Source organism: Dipodomys ordii, unplaced genomic scaffold, assembly GCF_000151885.1.
Source record: "Dipodomys ordii isolate 6190 unplaced genomic scaffold, Dord_2.0 Scaffold80, whole genome shotgun sequence".
Taxonomy (NCBI): Eukaryota; Metazoa; Chordata; class Mammalia; order Rodentia; family Heteromyidae; genus Dipodomys; species Dipodomys ordii.
Genome location: NW_012267296.1, coordinates 6,371,413 through 6,396,440, shown reverse-complemented (window position 1 = coordinate 6,396,440; position 25,028 = coordinate 6,371,413). Strand labels below are relative to the sequence as shown.

The following is a 25,028-nucleotide window of genomic DNA, read 5'->3' as shown; positions in this document are numbered from 1 at the left end:
GTGACAGAAATATCCTAAAATGCACATATCTGCAAATATATATTTTTAAAAAATAGAATCTTAATTTTCAGGTAAATTATATAGCTTACAAATGATATTTCACTAAAGGTATTATTAAAAGTGGCATGCACTGGATTAAATCTTTGATACTTTAAATAATAATCTAATGCTTTGTCATACTGAATCACAACATCAATGGGAAGCAAGAAATAACAACAATGAAATCATGAGACAATATCATTGTGAACACAGGTTCTTTCATTGAACAGCAAGTCTCTATCGTGCATGGTAGGCACTGGCACAGGAACTGGGAACACAGAAAAGGATATAAGTGTGATTGGATTTTTGGAGTTTTTTTTTTTGCTCACTACTACAGGCCCTAGCACATAACAAATACTCAGTGACTTCTGAATTGCTTTAAACCAGCTTTCAAGCATAATCAAAGTACAGTATATCTATAAAAAGGTTTAATCTTATTAGCATCAATTCCTAAAACCTATTTCTTATTATCTTACTAATTATTTCTCTGCTGCAAAGACAAAAAATACTGTTATTCATTGACAATAGGGATTTCTGAATGGGTATTTAAACTCTGTATAATGATAATACTAGATGTTTATAAAGATTATACAATTCTAAGAGGCCCTTTGTGAGTGGTAAATAAAATGCTAAAGGTATAATTATCTAGTGATTTAGTTATTGTTAAATTGATCATCAGTGCAGAGGAATTTTCAGCTAATTACAGTATTCAATTAACAAAAATACCCTACTTTCCAATTCAAGATAAATAAGATTAGAGTTAATTTAAAATATCTCCAGTGCAAGAATTCAAAAAAATGTTACTTTTATAGTTCACTGTAAATCCAAAATTATTTCTGTGTGAGAAGATAAACTCTAACTAGAAGAAGTGATCTCTTAAGGAGTCCCTGTCTAATGCTAAGGTCAAATCTAAGGCATCACTAACTTCACTAGGTACCTATTAACAAAATAAAAGAACGCAAAGCACTGGTATTTCACAGATAAATCCATATGGCTACTAGAACATTCATATGAGAGCTTAGTTTCACTTAATTATAGAGACTTTACTTAAGGATATTGCTGGGAAGACTTGTAGAGACAAGAACTACATTATGAAAGGGTTTTTAAAAAATTTTATGTTAGATGTGTGACTTGAACTCAGGGCCTGGGTGGTATCTCTGAGCTCTTTTGCTCAAGGCTAGCTCTCACTTTGAGCCACAGCTCAAAGTCTTTGAATGGCTAATTGAAGATAAGAGTCTCATGGAGACTTTTCTGCTCAGGATGGCTTTGGACCATGATCCTCAGAGCTCAACCTCCTGAGTAGCTAGGATAACAGGCATGGGTCACCAGCATCAGCTTGCTTTTGTTTTTATAGTACTTAGGATTGAACCCAAGGCCTCTGTATGCTAGGCAAGAACTCCACAACTACAGCTACACTAACAGTCCTTATGTTTTCATTTTGTTTTGCTGCTCTTGCCCCAGCTGGCCTTGAACTCCCAGTTGTACTGTCTCAGATTCCTGAGTAACGGGGCCACTGTCTAGCTGGAAGGCCTTTAATATTGTCTAATCCCTATCTAAGCATATTCTATGACAGCTTATACATTCTTCATCAAAGTTTCACCTAGAAGGAAGACTTATTCAATAAAAATCAAGGGAAATTAATAAACAAACAGATCATACAAAAGAGATTTCACAGAAGTTGAAGCTTTGACAAGAAATCATGTGTAAAGGTAAATGTTGGTATAGGCTAAAGATAAATATTCTGGATACAAGAGAGCTTTTATACTTTGGCCTTAAAACTTTCAAATATGTTACAATTGCTTCATCTTTCTTTAAGTTCATCTGGAAGTCAGATAGATAGCTGAAGGAACAACAGAGTTGTAAAGTGCACAACTGTCAAAAAATATTAGAGTTTAAATAAGTATCTCTTACAAGTTGCCAAGAAATAGCCCATTTCATTTAGTTGGATAGCATGAAGGACTAAAGAAGTTTGAATACAACCTTGGGAATTAAACAAAATAAGTACTGAATAAAGCAGGTAGAAGAAAAGCAATCATGGCAAACCAAATAGAAGCAAGAAATAGTCTAGAGATGGTTGCCATATATGGAGGGAGTCAACATCCTAGTTAAGTTGTTTTTACCCACTGTCAAAGTAGAGTAGCCCTCACTCAGTCAGAACAAAATACATACAAAAAACCAAAACACCAGCTGTGAAATAAGATATTTGTTTTTATAGCCAAACAAGTGCTTAACACCTTATCAGCCACTTATTCAAAGTTTACACGTAGGGGTGTTAGGGTAATTTGGTTTTGGGAAGTACTGTTATATGACACAGAAATCAATGACATGAAATGGAGTAATTACACCAGCCATGTAGAACAAGAGGGGAAAATGGGGAAAAAAGATGGTGGAATGATGTCATTACATTTTAGGCATTTCAAGATGGTGCCCAGAAAGTATGGTTCTTGTATTACAATAATACTTTTTGAGTCAGGGCATAGGTGGTTCTGGCTGCTATGTATAAGGGAAGATATAAGATAGAAAATATTTTCAGAACCTTACAATTTCTTGAATACATTTTCACAAAAGTACTGTACTTTAGGGGCTGGGAAGGTGGCTCAGAGCGCTTGCCTTACATGCATGAGGCCCTGGGTTCGATTCCTCAGCACCACATAAGCAAAAAGAAAAAAGCAGGAAGTGGTGCTGTGGCTCAAGTGGTAGTGTGCTAGCTTTGAGCTGAGGGACAGCACCCAGGCCCAGAGTTCAGGCCCCACGACAGGAACGCCCCCGCAAAAAAAAGTACTGTACTTTAAAAGAGAATATTATCTTTTTAAAAACTATATATTTATTTTTTTAGGTAGTTGTACAAAGGAGTTACCATTCCACACAAACTTTCTTGTAAGGAAGATCAGAATAGATTGATTTGCATAAAGGCTTATTGCACCATAAGGAATCTACAAGATAACAATGCTCGACAAGAAATGTACTCATTACTTTAACTGTTGTAACTGTAACCCCTCTGTACAGCATCTTTACAATAAAATAAAATTGAAAAAAAAGAAAAGGAAGCCTTGGAACATGTTTTAACATAAAATTTTTGTAATACTCAAGCATAAGGTTTCAGACAATTGTCAAATAATCAAAACATAATAAAAAGCCCCCAATCTGTGGGAAAAAAGGCTTTTGTTAAAGAGGAGAATGCACTTTAATGTATTAAAAGTTCATATTGCTCATAAAGTTCCTTCTTCTCATTTAGGCAGGAAAATGAATTGAGTTCTCTTCTCCAGGTGACTTTGCCTCTTTGACCTGCCATGGCCCAGTGCTCACTTTATCTGGTGATTCATTTTCAATAACTCCAACAGTATTTGTTCTGACATTTTAATTAAAATATGACCACTACCTCATCCTGATGATAAAAAGGTCTATGTGTCAGTGAAAACTAGCTTTTCAGTGCCTCGGTGCACCTGAGGACCCCTCTGAGCACATACTTCTTACTAAAGAATTTCACTCAAGTTCTAAACAATATATCATTTCAAAATGGGATCACTTTAACCATTAAGATCTGTCTTTAAAATTCTTCACTGGCTACAGTATGTTAATGAATGAACATGTACTTTCTCCCGGCTTGATTTCCAAGAAAGAAAATTAAATGCATTATAAAATAATATAAGATGCAAATTTAGTGTATTATCAGAGACCATTACAATGCAATTACAACAAAGCCATCATGAAAAATTTCAGAAATGGCAAAGAAATTCCATTTATATAAATAATTTATAAATAAAGCCGAGGACAAAGCTATAAATCCATTAGGTTTAGGAATATTATTATGTACAAAACTTGACAATCAAAATTTTAATAACAATCCAAACATCTATATACTATCAAATAAAGAAAATATTTTAAAAATTAAATGCTAAAGTAAAATAATTTTTTAGATTAAAGGACTTGATTCAAAGAGTTCACAAAGAAATGGATTACAATAACATCAGTTCTTGAAAATAGTACCATTTATCTTAGGTGTAAATATAAACTCATCTCTTCATTAAGAAAACAAACAAGACACAGGAAAAAAGCTAAGCAGAAACCTAACAGTTACAAGTAAAAAGAATAGTTGAACAAATATAACTAATTAGAAAGAAATATTAATGGAAGAAAGTGACCAAGATTCAAGTAGGCATGCAAATGCTATAATAATCACTTCCACGTCATATAAATGAAGAAGATCCCTCAAACTATTTTGTTGATCACTTATACACAAAACACACGACATTTGCTATTTTCACAGGTGTAAGCACTCCTGTATTTGGTGTGGGAGGTGTTAAAAATTCATACCGAAAAAACATTTTTCCACCATGAATAAGAACCATGTCTATCTTTGATAGGTAAATGTCACATCATTAGTATCCAATAAGAGATCCTTTCAAATCAGAAAGTACCTATATATTGCTAATATTTCAATCTTCCATCAGTTGAACAAATCTTTTTTTAAAGGAAGGTAGCTTTTTGACATATATATATATATGCGCTCTTATAAAACATCAACAAAAGAGCGTTATAAGGTAAACTGCCCAGCACCATACCAAAACTAATTGAGAAATTTCCTGACAGTCTTGATTTTCTTGTGCATGCATGTATGCATATAATTACTTTTTCACATCTGTTTCTGTGTTTGTGAAGAATATTTACTTTAATATTAGACAGTTAACACTTTCCCCCATGTTTATGTATATACTGTGTTCAACTACTTCAGTAAAATGTGGAAGTTGTTGCTGAATACTATCTATTTCAGTCCAGGTCTGAGCAACTTGAAAGCATTATCTTAGAGAAATATGATAGGTACATTACCTTTCTATCATGAATCACCAATTACTTTTCTTACCTAGCTCCGGTTCTTCATATGGACCAAATAATTTTTGTACAACTGGTTCTAAATCTTCACGTGCTGTTTTAGAAGATGTGCAAGTCAAATGAACCAAATCTGTAAAAAAATTATTTTGACTTTTGCATATCATAACTCTGTTTTACTCCAATCCAAGGCACAAAGCTTGCATCATGAGTAATAGTGAGTTGAGTAAGTCAGTGACTTAAAAGGAAACATGTAAAATTCCTCCATTAGGGTATATATTAATTAAATAATGAAAATGTTGCTAATAGCTACAAGAAATCATAATAAAACTGAATAATGAAGACACAAGGATAATTTTCTAAAATGGAATATAAAAACTCAAGAAAAAATTTATTCACACAAACAAAATTCTTAAATAAGACAGAAAAGTAAGAAAATTATTATTTTTTAACGAGACAGCTAGCAGCTACAAGGCTTGGGTTTGCTCTCCAGCAATGGGACAGAGAAGGTTCCAACATTCAGGAGCCTGACATAGGAGGATCATGTTACCTGGGCTACATAGAGATTTCAAGATGGGTCTGGGCTGTAATAGAACCCTAGCTAACAAAAAAGCCGGGCACTCATGCCTGTAATTCTTGCTACTCAGGAGGCAGAGATCTGAGGATCATGGTACAAAGCCAGCATGGGCAGGAAAGTCTGTGAGACTCTGATCTCCAATTAATCACCAGAAAACCAGAAGTGGTGCTGTGTCTTAAGTGGTATGTGCCCAGGCACCGAGCTCAAGCCCCACGACAACCACCACCAACAACAAAAAAGGATAAATTTAGAGGATTTACTAATGTACAAGAATCTGTTTATATACACATTGCTGATAAGTTAACAACAAATCTTGTATTCATCACCAGGTTATGTAAAAATTTTTTTTGGGAAACATTCATGGTTTAGTTTGAATTATATACAGAAGTCTATAAAATGGCACTAGTCAAAATAATCTACAATAGACTTTCTGGAATTCTCAATTGCTTTTCGTTTGCATTAGCAATTTCATGTGGCAGAGGCTTTGGACAATGTTTAGGTTACAGACTATTGAGGAAAAAGGGCTTATTATAGAAATGGTAAAACTCTTACAGGCCTATGTACAAAGGAAAATGCTTAGTGCATGAGTAAAATTGGGGCTTGTGTAGGGTAGGATAAAATAGAAAGAACACATTACAGAAGAGAGAGGGTTAAGAAATTTCTTCCACTATTGAATTAGTAAAATGGTACTTATTTTCCAAGAGTTTATTTCAGATTAACAAATGTTTTTAACCCTGTGAAGATAATTCAAATTTTAGCATAAAAGCCAACATCACAATGAAATTCTCATTTTCAAAATTCATCCCTTCGATAAAGAAAATGGGCTATACATAATGGAGTTCTTTCCAACCATAAAAGAGGGAAATTATGTAATTTGCAAGGAAGATGAACTCTTCATGTTAAGTGAAATAAACCATTCTCAGAAAAGCAAAGATTATGTTTTCTCTCATAGGAAAAGAAAAAAAAAGCATGAAAGTAAAAGGGAGACTTACTAGGAATGTGCAAGGGAAAAAAATAGAGAGGAATAAAGAAGCAAAGGAATAAGCAAAATATAAGATTCATTATATGCATATATGAAAATTATTCATTTCAAATTTAACTACTCTCAATTATCTAATAATAACTTGGGAGATACTCAGTATGCATGTGAACTAAAATCAAATTTTGTAGTTCCTTCTCCTGGTTCACCAAAGGAAGTGATATCATAGGATGAGTCCTGAATTACTTAGAACCTAATAAAAAAGATAGTTTATTTATTAATTCATTTTACATTAATTATACAATGATTCCCTTTGTGTTTTCTTTGGGGGATACTCTATGATATACAAGATTCATTTTTCAAAAGGAAAATGTTGGACAAATGTTTTATTCACTAAAATTAAAGAGTTAATTAGTGAATTAAAAACAATGAAGTTCACAACAAAATTATTCCTAATTAACTTCAAAAAACTTTTTCAAATGCATCTTAACTCTGGTGGAGATGTGGCTTCTACACCCTAAATAACACCAATGTCCACATCAGTCAGTTTTCAATTTACCACTTCTTTCTTATTTAACTGCTGTTTGCTAGGGAAAAGACAAAAGAAAATAAGTATGAATGTGATACTATATTATCAGAGGAGACTGGGTGCATTCAGAGTGGTGTGGCTATAGACAAGATAATATATTTTCAGAAATATTTTGCTGTGAGCACAGGCTACAACAGTCTGCTACATAAGGGTCTCCCCGAGCAGGAATCCAAGCTGCCTATGCTGCCAGTCCCTGGCTGAAGTCAGAACTGACCTTGTGGGCTCCAAAAGCCTGTGATACAAACACAACCAGGCAGGAGATGGGGCAGCTCAGACTGCCAGTCCCTGGCTGATGTCTGGAACTGTAAGTAGGCTCCAGCAACTGGTGGAATACATCCAGCCCAGCAGGTTTTGCCAAGAGCACCCGTGGGAGGGATTCCGAGCAGCTTAGGCTGCCACTCCCTGGCTGAAGTCGGGAACTGCCTGTGGGCTCCAGAAGGCAGCTGAACGAGCCCCACCTATGTGCCCCTGTTGTAAGACCAAGCTGCACAAGCAACCCATCCCTGACTGAAGTCAGGAACTGTGCACCTACCTCAGCAGTGGGTGGAGTGTGTCTGCCCACCAGAATCTATCAAGCATGAACACTACATGGGTCAGAATAGCAACTGGAGGTTGACCCCTCCCCCACAACAGAACCAAGACTGGGAAAAGTCCCTCTCAACCAGCCCAGGGCTGAGAGCAGGCTTCAAGAACTGACAGAACCAACCCAGAATCAAGCGAAGACAGTCAATATTAACAAAACAGTCAGAGTTTGGAACGCAATTCTGATAATCCCTGAATCCTCATGTGAAAATCACAGCGCAAAATTACAAGATTCATCAATACTCAAGACAGCAAATCACCCCCAAAGGCTAGTAGCCACCCAGGGATGAACTCCAGTGAAGAGAAAAAGAAATGGAACACAAATGCTACATCCAAGAGTTAATAGAGGCAATGATCCAAGAATTAAAGTGAGAAATGGATCAGAAATTTAAAGAACAAAGAAACAAATTATCAAAGGATATCAGCATATCAAAAAAGAGATGCACTCAAAAATAGATGCAGGATATACCTCATTAAAAGGTGAAATTAACACTTTGAGAACCAAAATAGAAATCATAAATGGTTAAATTTCCTCCATGCAAACAATGGAATCCACAGTTAATAGAGTGAATGAAATGGAAAATAGAATATCAGGTACTGAAGTCAACATGCAGCAATTGGAGAAAAAGTCACAGATATGGAAAAAAAAAACATTCAAAATATACCAAAGGGAATTCCAAGAACAGGCAGACCATGCCAAGAAATTTAACCTTTGTATAATTGGGGTGGATGAAGATGAGGAATACCAGAATAAAGGAATGCAACACTTATTCAATAAAATTATTTCTGAAAATGTCCCCAATCTTAAAGGATAAATATCTCAGCTACATAAAGCAGCATACAGAACACTTAGCAAACAGAATCCCAGGAGGAAGACTTCTAGGCACATCATAGTAAAAATGCTAGATTTGAGTAACAAAGAAATGATTATGCATAGGGAGAGAACAAAGAAGGAGCTATACTACAATGGGATCTCTCTCACTGCAGATCTCTCCCCACAGACAATGAATGCAAGGAAAGTTTGGAAAAGTACCATCCAAGCCCTGAGAACCAATAACAGCTAACCCAGACTGGTATATCCAGCAAAGTTAACATTCATATTCAATGGAGAAATTAAAATTTTTAATAGCAAAGAAAAACTAAATGAATTCATAAACAATAAGTCAGTACTACAAATAATATTAAGAGGGGGAATGCAATCTGAAGAAAACAATCAAGATCAGGGATCCACATCAGACAGATTATCACTAGGAGACCAACTTAGTAAACACAGAAGGAAAGGAAAGAATAACTTAGCAAAGCAGGAAAATGGCAGGAAACGCAAATGAACTCTCTATAATAACCATAAATATTAACGGACTCAATTCACCAATTAAAAGAAAAAGAACTGAAAATTGGATCAGAAAACAAGATCCATCCATTTGTTGTCTTCAAGAGACCCATCTCACAGCTAAAGACAAAAAGAAACTCCTCTAAGTCTGATAGTATTTGCTTAATATGTTTGGGTTCACCAATGTTTGGGGAGTATTTGCTTAACATGCTTTCATGAAAGCATGTTAAGCAAATAACTCTCAGACTTACCGGAAAAAAATAGATCCAAGTACAATAATAATAGGAGACTTTAATACTCCACTCTCTCCAAAGGACAGGTCTACCGACCCGAAGATTAGCAAGGAAGGCTCTGAATTAAATGATACCGTATCTCAAATGGACTCAATAGACATGGACAGAGTTTTCGACCCAACAATAACCCAGTACACATTCTTCTCAGCAGCCCATGGAACTTTCTCCAAAATAGATCATATCATAGCTCAAATGAAGAATTTAAGCAAATACAAGAGTATCGACATAATCCCTTGTGTTCTATCCAACAATAGTTGAATCAAGCTAGTTCTCAATAACAAAGCATAGTGTAGATACCACTCAAATACACAGAAATTGAACAGCTCACTTCAAAGCAATGCCTGGGTAATGGAAGTGATTAAAGAAGAAATTTAAAAGTTCCTACAATTCAACAAAAATGAGTAAACATCACAAAGAAATCTGTGGGACACAGCAAAAGCATTCCTAAGGGACAAATATATTGCTCTCAGTGCACACACCGAGAAAATAGACAGACCAAGTAAATAGTCTCATGATGCAACTAAAAATCCTAGAAAATCAAGAAAAAATTGAACCTAATGTTAGTAGATGAAGCAAGATAACCAAAACAAGAGCTGAAATTAATGATAGAGACTAAGAAAACTATAAATAAAATTAATTAAAAAGCTGTTCTTTTGAAAAAAATTAATAAAATTGACAGAGCTCTGGCAAGACTAACTAAAAAAAGAAGAGAGAAGACTCAAATCAATAAGATCAGGGATGACACAGGGGAAAATTATAACAAACATCCAAGACAACCAAACAATCATAAAGAATTATTTCTAGAATCTATACTCATTAAGGAAATACAAATTGGCCAAACTGAACCACGAAGAAATGAATCAATTAAATAAGCCAATAACTTATAATGAGACAGAGGAAGCAAGCAGAAGTCTTCCAGTAAGGAAAAGCCCAGGATGAGATGGATTCACTACAGAATTCTATAAGACCTTTAGAGAGGTACTAACACCTATACTCTGCAAGCTCTTTTGTGAAATAGAAGCAGAGGGAGAAATCCCAAATTCATAGGAAAGATCCAACAAAAAAAGAGAATTACAGACCAATCTCTTTGATGAACACAGATGCAAAGCTACTCATTAAAATTTTAGCCAACAGAATCCAGAAAAATATCCAAAAAATAATACATTATGATCAAGTAGATTTCATCCCAAAGATACAGTTATGGTTTCACAGACATAAATCAATTAATGTATTCCATCACATCAACAGATCCAAGGTCAAGTACCACATGATTATCTCCATTGATGTGGGAAAGGTTTTTTGACAACAATCATTCATGTTAAAAGCTCTGGAGAAAATGGGAATAGAGGGAACATTCCTTAAAACAATAAAATCCATATATGACAGACCAATAGCCAATATTATACTAAACAGGGAAAAACTACAATCAATTCTTCTAAAATCAGTAACAAGGCAAGGATGCCCACTCTCTCCACTCCTCTTCAATATAGTTTTGGAATCCTTATCCAGAGCAGTAAGGCAAGAATAGGACATTAAAGGGATCCACATAGGGAAGGAATAAATTAATCTATCCTTATTTGTAGATGACATGATATTATACCTTAGGTGATCCCCAAAACTCCACTCCAAAACTCCTAGAAATTATAAACCACTTTGGCAAAGTAGCAGGATACAAAATTAACCCACAAAAATCAGTTGCTTTTCTGTATACCAACAATATATAAGAAGAAAGAGAAATCAGGGAAACAAGCCTTTTCACAATAACCTGAAAAAATAAATAAAATATCTAGGAATTAACCTAACCAAAGATGTAAATAACCCATTTAGTGAAAACTATAAAAGCCTAAAGAAAGAAATCAAAGAGGACACCAGGAAATGAAAGACCTTCCATGTTCTTTCATAGGCAGAATCAATATTGTGAAAAAGGCCATCCTGCCAAAAATGATACACAAATTCAGTGCAATTTCCATCAAAATCCCAATGACATTCTTCACTGAAATAGAGAAAACGATCCAAAAATTCATATCAACAACAAAAGTCATAGAATAGCCAAAGGAATTCTAGGCAAAAGAAACAACACAAGAGAGATCATTATATCAGATTTCAAGCTCTACTATTGAGCTATAATAACAAAGACAGCTTGCTATGGGCACAAAAACAGACCTGAAGACCAATGGAACAGATTAGAAGAAATAAAATTACATACCTATAGTTAGCTGATATTTGACAAAGGAGCCAAAGACATACAATGGAAGAAACATAGCCTCTTCAACTATTGGTACTGGAAAAACTGGGTGGCCACATGCAGAAAACTAAACGTGGATCCCAACCTGTCACCATACACTAACATCAACTCAAAGTGGATTAAAGACCTTAAAATCAAACCTGAAACTCTGAAATTACTATGAGACAGAATAGGAGAGACACTTGAACTTACAGGCACAGGCAGAAACTTCCTGCACAGAGTCTCAGGGTCACAAAAACTGGAGAGAATCAACAAATGGCACTACCTTAAAATAAAAAGTTTCTGCACAGGTAAAGACATAGCTACCAAACTAGAAAGAAAGCCAACTAACTGAGAAAAATATTTACCAGCAATATATTAGACGAAGGCCTAATATCCAGTATGTACAGGGAAATCAAGAAACTAACCCCCCTCCCCCCAAAAATTTAACAACCCAATCATTAAATGGGCAAGGGAGCTAAGGAGAGACTTCTCAGAAGAAGAGATAGGAGGCAACAATGCTCAATAGGAAATGTACTCATTATCTTGCTCAGGTAACTGTAACCCCTCTGTATAGCATTTTTACAATAAAAACATACAAAAATAAGAATTAAAAAATGGAAAAGAAACACATGAGGAAATGTTCATCATACCTGGCTGTAAAGGAAATGAAACTAAAAACAACCCTGAGATACCACCTTACCCCAATCAGAATGGCCCACATCCTAAATTCAGCCAACGACAAATGCTGGTGGGGATGCGGAAAAAGAAGAACCCTATTGCATTGCTGGTGGGAATGTACACTAATACAACTACTTTGAAAAGCAGTCTGGAAGTACCTCAAAAAGCTAAATATAGACCTCCCCAATGACCCAGTTATACTATTCCTAGGCATCTACCCTGAGCAACAGGAACCAGGATACAAGGACACATGCACCTCCATGTTCATTGTAGCACTGTTCACAATAGCCAAGATATGGAAACAACCCAGATGCCCCAATACAGATGAATGGATCCAAAAATTGTGGTACTTATACACAATGGGATATTATGCAACCATTAGAAAGGAAAAATGGCATTCACAGGGAAATGGACAGAACTAGAAAAAATCATTTTGAGTGAGGTAAGCCAAGACCAAAGAGACAAAGGGCACATGGTCTCCCTGATTTGTGGATGTTAAATCCAAAATGCAAGGAGATCTGACAAAGTAAACAGGACTCGTGAAACAAAGGACCTCCACTCAATCTGTTGTATCATTTCTAAATGACTCCATGTTCTTGACTGCAGGTATATATGTGCAAATCTGAGGGAAGCTAGAAGGATACCGAATCAGAGGGAAACGGGAAAATACACAACAGAGGGGCCTATCACTTGCACTGGACATTGATGAAAACTAACTAAGCAACTCAAGGGCAGCTATGGGAGGGAGGGAATGAGAGAGAAAGAGGGAACAGCTTACACTAAACAAAAGGGAAAAAATGTACATATCACCCAATGTGGGAGAAATAGCTGTATTGTCAAAGCTTATAGAATTCAGTAACTTTATAGAGCATGATAACGACAATTTGCCTTGTAAAGGTTAAAATGTATTTGTGACTTTAATTATCACTATCCCACAATACTGAGAAATTTCTAAAATTTATGTAATTACTAAATCTCAATGAAAAATATCTTGCTAGCAAAAAAACTTGTTCTATTAAACTGGCTATAGTTTAAAGAAGTACATTAACATTTTCTTATATGTCCTGAAAATATGAGTTCAGTTCAGCAAGTGCAAACAAAAAATTTCTCATAATGTCACAGTACCACTATACTTAATTTCATAGTGATTGTTAGAAAGGTAAAAACATTGGTAATCTGAATCTGTATGTCTATTCATTAGTTCAGCTTACACACTATATTATTAATTGGCCCACAGATTTAAGGTATAAACAACTATTTTTTCTCTCTATACTTCCTGCTTTTCCTATTACCTAGGTGTCTTCCTTGCATTGGTTTCTCAAAAGCATTTTGCTTTTCTTCTACTCTGAGATTCTTGACTACATTTTATTTTTCATAGAGGTTTCCTCAAATTAAATCTGCCTACACCATTATCCTACACTATTCTAAGCATGTTAGAAGTATTATTTCATTTCACTTGCACAACACTTCTAATCCTTTTACAAATGAGAAAACAGATATACAGCGGAGTGAAATAGATTTTGGCAAATCATGCAATTAGTAAAAGGAAGACATGAAACTCAGATTTGAAATTCAAGCCCAAGTGATCTGCCCAGGAACACACTGACCTCAGTCACTAAGTAATATTGTGTGATTGTCATCATCTGCAAAAGGTGTAGCCTGACAGTGAGAAGACTTCAGGACATGAACAAGGACATACAAGAACTTTTCACAGGGCATAACTACAAAAGTCACTGTCTAGATGTTCGACTCTAGGTATTTCAATAAATTCTACTTTTTATGTTTAATAATCAATATCTGAACATGTATGACAACTAATTTTGTTACAAATATTATTTAATTCAAAAGCACATGTTACTACTTAAAAGCTTACTGCCTGAATTTAAAAAATTCTGTACATTAATTCTTTTTAAATGGATGTTAGTTAGTACCAAACATCCCTGCTTAGATTCCACTGAGGAGTTTCAGAAGGCTGATGTTAGCTAGGCATTGATGGTGCATGTTTGAAATCCTAGCTACTGAGGAGCCTGATCACAGTTCAAGGACAGCCCAAGCAGGAAAGTGCATGGGACTCTTATTTTCAATGAACCACCAAAAAGGTCAGAAGTGGAGCTGTGGTTCAAGTGGTAGAGCACTAGCCTCAAGCAAAGAAAAGTTCAGGGACAGAGCCTGGGCTCTGAGTTCAAGCCCCAGGACCAGCACAAAAAAAAGGACTGATGCTATCATACTAGTCCTACAAAGCTATAAGAAGAGAGACAGGCTTTCTTCATAAGTAACTTGTGACACAAAGCAATCTGCCCTTCAGACAGGCAATGCTACAGCCATATCATTTGTGACAAAACACAAAAAACTTCCCTGAACTAAGAGAACAGTCCAAAGCTCAGGCTTCACACCACGCAACAGTGATAGGTTTGTTCCCCTCAAGTGATGAAGCAGTAACTTCTCTAGAATTTCCCTGGAAACAAAGACTAAGATAGATAAGGGTCAGATAGGCCCAGACAAGACTAGAATTGTTTTAAATATGGATCGCTCAACCCCTCCTCCCAATTCTTTTAGTTTATATATATATATATATATATATATATATATATATATACATATATATAATAGTAAAGATAGTGTACAGAGGGGTTACAATTACATGAGTAATGGGTACATTTCCTATCGAGCATTGTTACCCCCTCCTTTGTTTTTCCCCTACCACCATTTCCCTCCCTCCCCAACTTCTCCCTCTCCCTCACCCCCAAAGTTGTAAAGTTCATTGTCAACATGGTGTCTTGTACATCTCATTGTTACAATTGGTGAACCTGTATCCTTGTTTCAATATTTTGTTATTTCCCTTCCCCTCCCCAATTAGAAAAATGGATATACAAAATGCAGGGCACTGGGTTAGCAAGAGATGGGCTAAAGTGCTTACTTCTACTTATTTTATGTCTTGAGTAATGTCATAAACCTCCTTTTTCTACCCTTTAGATTATTATCTCCTTATTTGGTATATAGATGTGGGCTGCTGGACTTCACCTATGAAACTATCCTAGGGTTTGGGCATGGCAGGGGGGGGTGTCACTGGACAAAAAGAAACAGCATGCCCAGTTCACCAAAACTTAGTTTGGAAAACTGAGTTATTGTTTTGAAACATGAATTTTTCCATTCCAAAAGGCATAGATGAGCACATATAAAAGTGGCAGGTCCAATTTATAGCAGCTGAGTGATAGGACAAGGCATGTACAAAGGATGATTGTGTGAGTCTGTTTACTTTGCTCTCTGTATCTTCATGGTTGTGTGGGATATATCTCCAGCCTCCATGTTCTTATGATTACATAGAACGGGTGGGATTAGATCATCTGCAAGACCTCTTCTACTCTAAAGTTTTATGAAGATAACCCCTCCCTATTTATAAGCATGATTCTTTCAATGGTGACAGATTGCACAGATGCCATTTTAAATGTAAATATACAAAGCTACGTAAACACTTGGTTAAAAAATCTATTCCTCAAGATTTTGACATTGTCACACACTGCAGCCATTCATTCTATATAAATAGGCAAATTTATTCCAAATGCCTTTTAAAGACTCTTGATGTGCAGTCTAGTCAACAAAGTATGTTTTGTTGTGCAACCTAGTGAAGAAAACGCAACTGATGTATTCAAGGATTGATATGGCTTATAATATATCTTTCATATACTCAAAAGGCCATATGTAGCTTATATAATATAGCACAAGTAAAAATATATGATTGTGTCCATAAAACAGAAAACATCAAAACAAACATTTACTTTTTGGTACTAAATGTAGAACAGAATTTAATGACATATGACACACAATTTGGGCTTTTAATCCAGTCTTGAAAAACTTCAGTCTTATTTGCTCTTTTACTGAAAAGTTTAAAAGAAACTTAGAATGACAACTTAAGATCAGAAGGAAAGGCAAGTTTACTTATAAAATAAAATCTGTGCTTCGTGACAATACTAATAAAAATAATTTAAAATATACTTTCAAACAGCAACTTAAAAAGGCCTTAAAATTATTATCAATCATTATATAAACTGACTTTTATGAATACTATATAACATTTTCTTAATAAGATTGTAAAAGCAGAAGAGTACATAAACCAGTACTCAAATAAAATTCTGAATTTATTAATATACATTAAATATTAACAAATCTATAATCATATCACAGATAGAGTAGAATAAAACAGCTGTTGCTACCCCATTATTAAGTATAAAAAACTTTCAAAATTCTCAAGATATGAATAACAACTAGAAAGAACATGAACTTGCTGGAGGCATAAATTCAAGTGGTAGAGTATATGAGTAGCAACTATAAGACCCTGATTTCAAACCCTAGTATTGTCAAAAGAAAAGAACATTTCAAATGGAAGGACTTCAGAGATATTTTTTTTCATTTCCAGATGATTTTCAAACAAATTAAGTCCTATATTAATTTTAGGACATAATGGAGGCAGCTTCCATCAGAAAGAATGGCATTGCCCCATTTGTTAGGAAATGGAAAGGCTTGGAAAAAATTATATTAAGTGAAGTAAGCCAAGCCCAAAGAAACATAGGTCCCATGGTTTTCCTTATTTGCAATATCTAGTATATGTCTGAGTCAAGCAGAAAAGGTCAGATAAGGTGATGTTAGGGAAATGAACCCTAAGATATACATTCAAATGTTTTTTTTTTCTTTCATGTGATTGTTTCTAACGCATTTATAAGATTATTTCTTTGTTGCTCTGTATGGCCCTCCCCCACAGTATAACCCCTGTTTTTACTGTATTGGAAGTCGGTATAATTTGTGGAGGGGAAGGGGAAAAACAAGTCGTTTAAATAAGGATACAGGTGGATCCATTGCAACAATGAGATGTACAAGTCCTTATGTCGAAAACAACTTTGGTGGGGGGGGGCGGGGAGGATTGGGTGGGGGAGGTGGGGGGAGGATGGGAAGGGATGGAAAAGGGAAACAAAGGAGGAAGCTACAATGCTTGATAAGAAATGTACTCATTATCTTGCCCATGTAATTGTAACCCCTCTGTATAGTATTTTCGCAATAAAAAAATAAATAAAAATTTTAAAAAAAGAAAAAAATACTTAAGGCAAAAAAATAAATTTAGGACATGAGATAAGTGAAAAACATGTAAGGTATGTTCTAAAATATAAGCTGAAAAATATGATTTGATTAGCCGTGAAAAAAACCACAATAAATAATTTCAAGTATTTAATGATCTCAATAACAAACCAAGTTAGGTAAGCAGAGGAGAATTTAAGATGATTCATAGATTTTAATAATGGCTATTTAAAAATATATATATATATTGTTGGCCACTGGAAGCTCATGCCTGTAATCCTAGATACTCAGGAATATGAGATGTGAGGATCCACCAGGGCAGAAAGTTTGTGAGACTCTTACCTTCAATTAATCACCAGGAAACCAGAAGTGGAGCTATGGCTCAAAGTGGTAGAGGACTAGCCACTAGCCTTGAGAGAAAGACCTCAGGGACCCTGCCCAGGGCCCCTGAGTTCAAGCTCCATGACTGACTACATACAGGTATGATTAGAAAAGCCTGTTTTACTGGATAAAAATGACTTCTATCAGTTTATCAGTATATAGCTTCAACAATCCTGGCCTGTTTCTATTACCATTGCAGTATCATATTATTGAGCTAGAGGTCTTTTAAACAAAAGACCTCAGCTTGTTTGTTCTGTTTTTTTGTGGTGCTGGAGAAGGCAGGGGTCTGCACATGCTAGGAAAGCACTCTATCACTGAGCTATATCCCCACTCCTTTTACTTTTTTTGTGTTGATAACAGAGCCTAAACTCAGGGCCTAGACATGGTCCTTTAGCTTGTTTGCCCAAAGTTAGTGCTCTATCACTTGAGCCACAGCTCCACTTCAGGCATTTTGGTAGTTAATTGGGGATAGGAGTTTCACTGTCTTTTTTGCTCAGGGTGTCTTTTAATCATGATCTTCAGGTCTCAGCCTCCTGAGTAGCTAGCATTACAAGCATGCACCATCACCTAGAACTAATATTTTGAACTTTGTTTCACTACCCACCATCCAAAGTCCCTTTCTTTACCCTCTCCTGTAAATCAACTGAAATAGTTATCACTATTTTACATTCCGATGGACATGTTCTAGCTTCCACCCATAACAGAATATGTGGTATTAATTTTTCTGTGTCTGACTTGTCACTTAGTTAAATGTTTTCCACTTCCATCCATTTTGTTGCAAATAGTATTTTTCTTTTTTATGGCTGAATATCATTCCATTGTATTACAAATAGCCTAATCCATCCAATGTCTGTTGATGGATATTTAAGTTGATTCCTTAGGTAAGGGAGTAGAACATAATTCTTCCAACAGGAAGAATGGTGGCTTGTGATTTTATCACGCTACCCTCAATTTTTAATTTAAGTGAAGGTCCTTGATTCCACTTAGTTGGCAATAGAGATTACATTTCCATCGCTTAAACTATGGGACTGAAGTCCAAATGTATTTGTCTACTAATCTTAAGAAATTATTTATGGAAAAAAAACCACAACAAAATCTGCTTAAAAAGTTTCCAAAATATACAAAATTTACACATTATTCAGAATTTATTCATACTAAATATTATGGATTTTTTATTTCTATCCATGATTAAATGGATGGCCATTCAGAGCTGAACATCACAGCATTAATATAGGAAATCCAGAAGGTGAGATTCAGCATTTCTGGTTTATTGTATGACCTGAGAAGTGGTCAAATTATATTTCTAAATTATTCTGTAAGGAAACTATGTGCAAATTTAAAATTATATTGCATTCTGCTCATGAAGTACTTTATTGAAAAGGTTCAGGAGACCAGATAAAGCCTTTATAAGAGATTTAGAAAGTCTTAAAGATAACAATTAAGCAATATTTTAAACTAAGTAGTTTGTCTGAAATAAGGGAACACCAAAAAAGAAAAAATAAATTACTTTGGAATATGGTTGAGTATATAACATAAACACCTGGTATATCTACTTCTTTCTGACTTGAAATAGAAAAGAATATGGAAGGGAAAAGGTCATTTAGTTTTCTGGGAAATTATTATATAAGCTCTGTTTAAGAAGACATTAAGAACAGAATTCTTTGCATGTATTTGTGATATCAATGACTATCAATAAAATGAAACCCCCTTGTACAACTAGTTGATGTCAACAAAAAAAATAAATGTCTAGTCAGGTACTTGTGGCTCATGTCTATAATCCTAGCTACTCAGGAGGCTCAGCTCTAAGAATCACAGTTCAAAGCCAGCCTGGGCAGGAAAATCCATGAAATTCTTATCTCCAGTTAACCACCAAAAAGAAGCCAGAAGTGCTGCTGTGCTCATGTGGTAGAGCACCAGCCTTGGGCACAAAAGCTCAGAGACAGCATTCAGACTAGCGCCCGTGAATGCACGCGCGCGCGCGCACACACACACACACACACACACACACACACACACTCACACTATCAAATAATGAAACAGCAGGAAAATACACCCTTAAAGACATCTAATGTTCAAGTTACAAATTTCCCCAGAATGTGTACAAGTAGGCTTAAAACACATGAAAAGGAAGCCAAACATTAAGTAATAAAAAATCACATGAATGATAAGGATGCCAGTTGATATTTCATATCTACTTTAAGTCTTATTATATATACATCAAATTAACTCTATTATAATATTAACTAGGACTCTTGAAATAACATGATATTACAAGAATGAATGCATTAAAGATTTCTAAATGATCATGAACTTCTTTTTCTATGGTACAAGACAAAAAACAAATAATGAATTCAAACATCTCAGTTATCTTGGTGTAAACATTATTATTGAGTCTAAAAAAATCAAAGTCATTCCATTTGGCTACACTGACATGTTATTGATAAAGTGATTAAGCTATAGTAAAGATCACAGAGATAATTTTATCATGGTAGAAACAAGTGAGAAAAATGGAGGCCTTAACAACTTTACAAGAAGAAAAAAGAATTGGCTACTCTGCTTAAAATACTCTTATATATCACCTCTATGTCTTACTAGTTATAAAGTAAAATTATCAAACATCAAATGGAAAAAAATCAATAATGGCAAAAAGAAAATTTACAGGGTGGGACAAAATATATGAATAGGAGAAAATATTTTCAAACCATATATCTCACAAGGGATTGATACCCAGAATATTCAAAGACGTCCAAAACTCCAAGTAAGTAATAATATGAAAATCATCTGAATACAAAATTTTCCCAAAAAAAAGGAATAAAAATGGACAAGTAGGAGTTGGAGGCATGGCTCTGCTGGCAGAGCACCAAGCCAATGTATGAAATTGTCAGATACCAAGTTCAAGTCCTGGTCCTGGACCTAAAAAAACCAGGAAAATGGACAAGTATATGAAAAATATTCAACATGACAAGCCAACAGGGAATTGCAAATCAAAACGATAATGCTGTATCATCTCACCTGTTGAAATATTATTTAGAAACACAAAAAATGACAATTGCTGATAAGAATGGGGAGGAAAAAGAACTCTTAAACTGTAGGTAGGACTGCAAATCCGTACAGCCTAAGAAAACAGTATGAAGATTTGTGAAAAATAATTAAATAAAACTATTACATGATCCAGAAATCCTCTTCCTAGATAAATAACCAAAGGAAATGAAATTAGTATGTTAAAAGAGATATTTGCATGACCTTGTTTATTGCAGCATTATTCACCATAGCCAAGAGAAGGAAACAAAGTGTCATTGAACTGATGAATAGATTTTCTTAAGTGTGGCACATAGACACACTGGAACATATTTGACATAAAAAAGAATGAACTCTGGACATTTTCAACAACATGGTTGGTAAGTCAGGAATAGAAATACGAGTAATGTATAATCTGATTCATAGGTGAAATCTAAAAACAACTTCAAGTAATACTAGCAGAGAGTAAAATAATTTGCAAAGTTTTGGAAGAATAGGTTAAAGAAAGGATGAAGAAAGGATGGGATTAGATAATGGTGGCTCATGCCTGTAATCTAACTACCTAGGAGGCTGACATGTGAAGGCTGCCATTTTAAGCCAGCCTGAGAGATAATTTCTAGAGACTTATCTCCTATTAAGCAGCAAAAAGACTGATAGCAGAACTATGGCTCAAGTGGTAGATCACCAACCTTAAGTGAAAAAGAGTGAGAGACCAGTCTGGGAAACTGGCTTAGTGGTAGAGTGCTTGCCTTGCATGTATGAGGGCCTGAGTTCGATCCTTAGTACCACATGAACAGAAAAAGCTGGAAGTAGTACTGTGATTGAAGAAAATTAGCCTTGAGTGCAAAAGCTTATAGACAATGCCCAGGCCCAGAGTTCAAGCCTCAAAATCAAACAAACAAACAAACAAAAAATGGTGTCTTCCTCCTGCCATTTGAAGACACTCAGAAAGAGCTATCTAGAAAGAATGGGCCTTCATTAGAAGGTTTGAACTCAGAATTTGCTGGCACCATAATCTTGGACTTCCCAGACTCCAAAATTATAGAAAGAAAATCTTATTAGTCCACCTATTTTGTTATTGTCGCCTTAAGAAACTTACAGAAAATAAAAAGCAATTGAAGGCTGGAAAGGAGGCTCAGTGGTAGAGTGCTTTGCCTTACATGCATAAGGCCCTGGGTTCAATTTCTCAGCACTACAAAAGCAGAAAAAGCCGGAAGTGGTGCTGTGACTCAAGTGGTAGGGTGCTAGCCTTGAGCAGAAGAGCTGAGGGACAGCGCCCAGGCCCAGAGTTCAGGCCCACGACCAGCAAAAAAAAAAAAAAAGCAATTGAAGAGTTAAGAGAACACACTGCTGGGTGTTGGTGGCTCATACCGATAATCCTAACTACTCAGGAGTCTGAGATTTGAGGATCACAATTCAAAACCAGCCTGGGCAAGAAAGTCCATGAGATTCTTATCTCCAATTAGTTATCAAAAAGCTTGAAGTAGAACTGTGACTCAAGTGGCAGAGTGCCTAGGGCAAAGAAGGTCAGGGACAGAGCCCAGGTCAGGTTTTAAAGCCCCAGGATCAGCATAAAGAAAGGTAGGGAGGAGAAGCAAAAAAGAAGAAGAAAATACACTTTGTGGAAATAATTTTTCAATAAATTTAAGGAAGGTTATAGAAAGAATTGGAATGTGATAGAAATGCCTTTGTTGTAGAACCAAAAAATGATGTCTGGGAAGATTTAGTTACCCACAGAAATCTGAGGCAAGAGGAAGGCATGTAATAAATTACTGTATGGCCATATGCTGTATGGCTAAGTACTGTGAAAAAAAATTTAAACTTGTTAAAATTCTATAAATAATCTTACAACCCAACAGTGGCCCCATCTACTCACACCCCAAACACAAAATATAAATAATCTAACTCCACAGTGCTTACAGGTGCCTTTCATGCATGTCATCGTTGAAGAACATAACTCAATGACCCGGACAGCAGAAGTTCCTGCATCCTCTGCTGGTGGTACTGTCAGAATGGAAATCTAAAAAGACAAATAAAATACCAAACATAACTGTTAGGTTTTATTTTATCATTATTCTGTTGTTTGCTAACTTCAAAGCATTCTTTGATATTTGAAAAAAAGTTGGCTAATAAGCATTTAATTTTAGAATAAACATTTTATTTTATTTTATTGTTTGTTGTGGGGCTTGAACTCATGGCCTGGCCCTGAAACTTGTAACATGTCCTGGATGTGTGTTGATATTCAATTTCTGCATTATTTGTTTCTTGTATCACATATGTAGTTTATATATTTCCATCAACAATAAATAAATATAACAGAATCTTCACTTACTATTTTCAATGGTTCAATAATAACTTATTATTTCTGAAATATACATACTTTGGTGTTTGACATCAACTATATTAATTCAATTTTGATTATTCATAATGACTACAAATGGGTGATATAAAGTACTGAATCCGAAGACATAAGAATATGCAAAAGTGAACTGAAATTTTTTATATAACGAAGAATTTCATACTAACTGAATCAGAACCAAAATGTAAAATTATTAAATATGATTCATTGATACTCAGAATGCTGCCTTGGGCACTACTGACTTTTATGATTAATTTTTAAAATATTTTAAGTGACGATCAGAAACATTTGACCATCATCATCAAAGGCTTCTCTGTAGAACTGAAGTTGAAATATTAATCCTCAATCTATTCTTCAATTTGAGGAAATTACATCTTCTTACACCAGAAATGGTTACTGAAAGGAAAGCCACAATATGTGCTTTTTCCTGGAAGTGCCATGTTTAGATTTTGAAAAGAAATGTCACACTGATAGTCCACAGAGGAAACATCTACAACAAATTCAAAATACTGAAATGATTTTGGTAACTATGACTATCTTATTGATACATATTTGGGGGCTCATGGTATCTCAAAAACTGGGTTTTTAATGTTTCTCTTAGCTCCCTCTTTCCTGGTCATGACAGAAAATGTATTTTAGAAATAACAAGACGTTACTTTAGAAATTAAGCAAAATTAAATGAATACAATTAAACACATGATCATAATTAGCAAAGAACATTTAAGGAACATATAAGAACTTCTTTTGATTACTGGAAATATTGTACTTTATTTAATAACCTCCTACCAGAGTAGCTCTCTTACCTGAACTGAAAAATTAACTGTCTAATGTCTCATAAAGACAATAAAAGCCATTAAAGGAGCATTCCTTCTGTTGTTTAATACCATATTCATAAAATTTATATGGACTTCATCTATTTTTTTTCTTTTCCCTAAATTTCATTGTTCTATGCTTTTCTTTTTTTTTTTTTGGGTCCGGTCGTGGGGCCTGAACTCTGGGCCTGGGCGCTGTCCCTCAGCTCTTCAGCTCAAGTCTAGCACTCTACCACGTGAGCCACAGCGCCACTTCTGGCTTTTTTCTTTTTGCTTATGTGGTGCTAAGGAATCGAACCCAGGGCCTCGAGCATGCAAGGCAAGCTCTCTACCACTGAGCCACCTTCCCAGTCCTGTTCTATGCTTTAAAATGAGAAAAAACAGAAGAGGAAAATTTCCTATAGGAAACAAGGAAAGACTTAACAAATACATATTTTAGACTGATTACTCTGATGACTTTGTGGAGGACAGGTCATAAAGATGAGTGTAGGTGACTGGGAGAAGGCAGATATAATAACAGAGGTAACTGGAACTATGAGAATAAGGCGTATAGAGGAAAAGTAGACTGAAACAACTTTTGGGAAGTACATTGAGGGGAACTGAAAACAGATTAAATATTAGAAAAAAAGAAAATGAAAATGCTATTATTGGAAGTATATTGAACCGGTACCAATAGCTCACACCTCTAATCTTTTTTTTTGTTGTTGTTTTTCTTGTTGTTGTTTTTAATGTACTATGTAATTTCTTGTTTCTTTTGTATTTTCCCCCCGGTGGTTTAGCCCCTGTTGTCACTGTATTTGGTACCCTGGGTATTGTATATACATTTATCTAAATTAGGGAAGGGAAGGAGAACAACAAAATGGTGAGACAAAGGACAAAGGGGGAACCACTGCAATGGTGACACTCACAAGACAGTATGTTGGAAATGACCTCTACAACCTGTGGGGGGTGCAGGGGAGGGAAATTGGGAGAAAAGTGGGGGAGGGGGTAACAAGTTTGACAAGAAATGTACTCACTATCTTGCTTATGTAACTGTAACCCCTCTGTACATCACTTTGGCAATACAATTTTAAATTTTTAAAGAAGATTATTTGTTTAGCAGAAAAAATATGGCTTTTGGAAATTTTTTTTTCCTTTTTTTTATTGTAAAGATACTATACAGAGGGTTACAGATACATGAGTGAGGTAATGAGTACACTTCCTCTTGAACATTGTTAGCCCCTCCATTGTTTTCCCCCTACCATCCCCTCCCTCCCTCCCTTCCCCGAAG

The 25,028-nt window shown here is 35.3% G+C and overlaps 1 protein-coding gene across 1 annotated transcript in view; it reads right to left on the bottom strand.

The window, feature by feature from the left end:
- The window catches only part of Chm (choroideremia (Rab escort protein 1)), a 216,403-nt gene that overhangs the window by 4,708 nt on the left and 186,667 nt on the right, over window positions 1-25,028 (bottom strand). The window contains exons 12-13 of the mRNA XM_013024996.1: window positions 22,508-22,607; window positions 4,901-4,999 (exon numbers count right to left, since the gene is read on the bottom strand). Of these exons, the coding sequence (XP_012880450.1) occupies window positions 4,901-4,999; window positions 22,508-22,607 (199 nt within the window). The remainder of the gene's footprint in view (window positions 1-4,900; window positions 5,000-22,507; window positions 22,608-25,028) is intronic.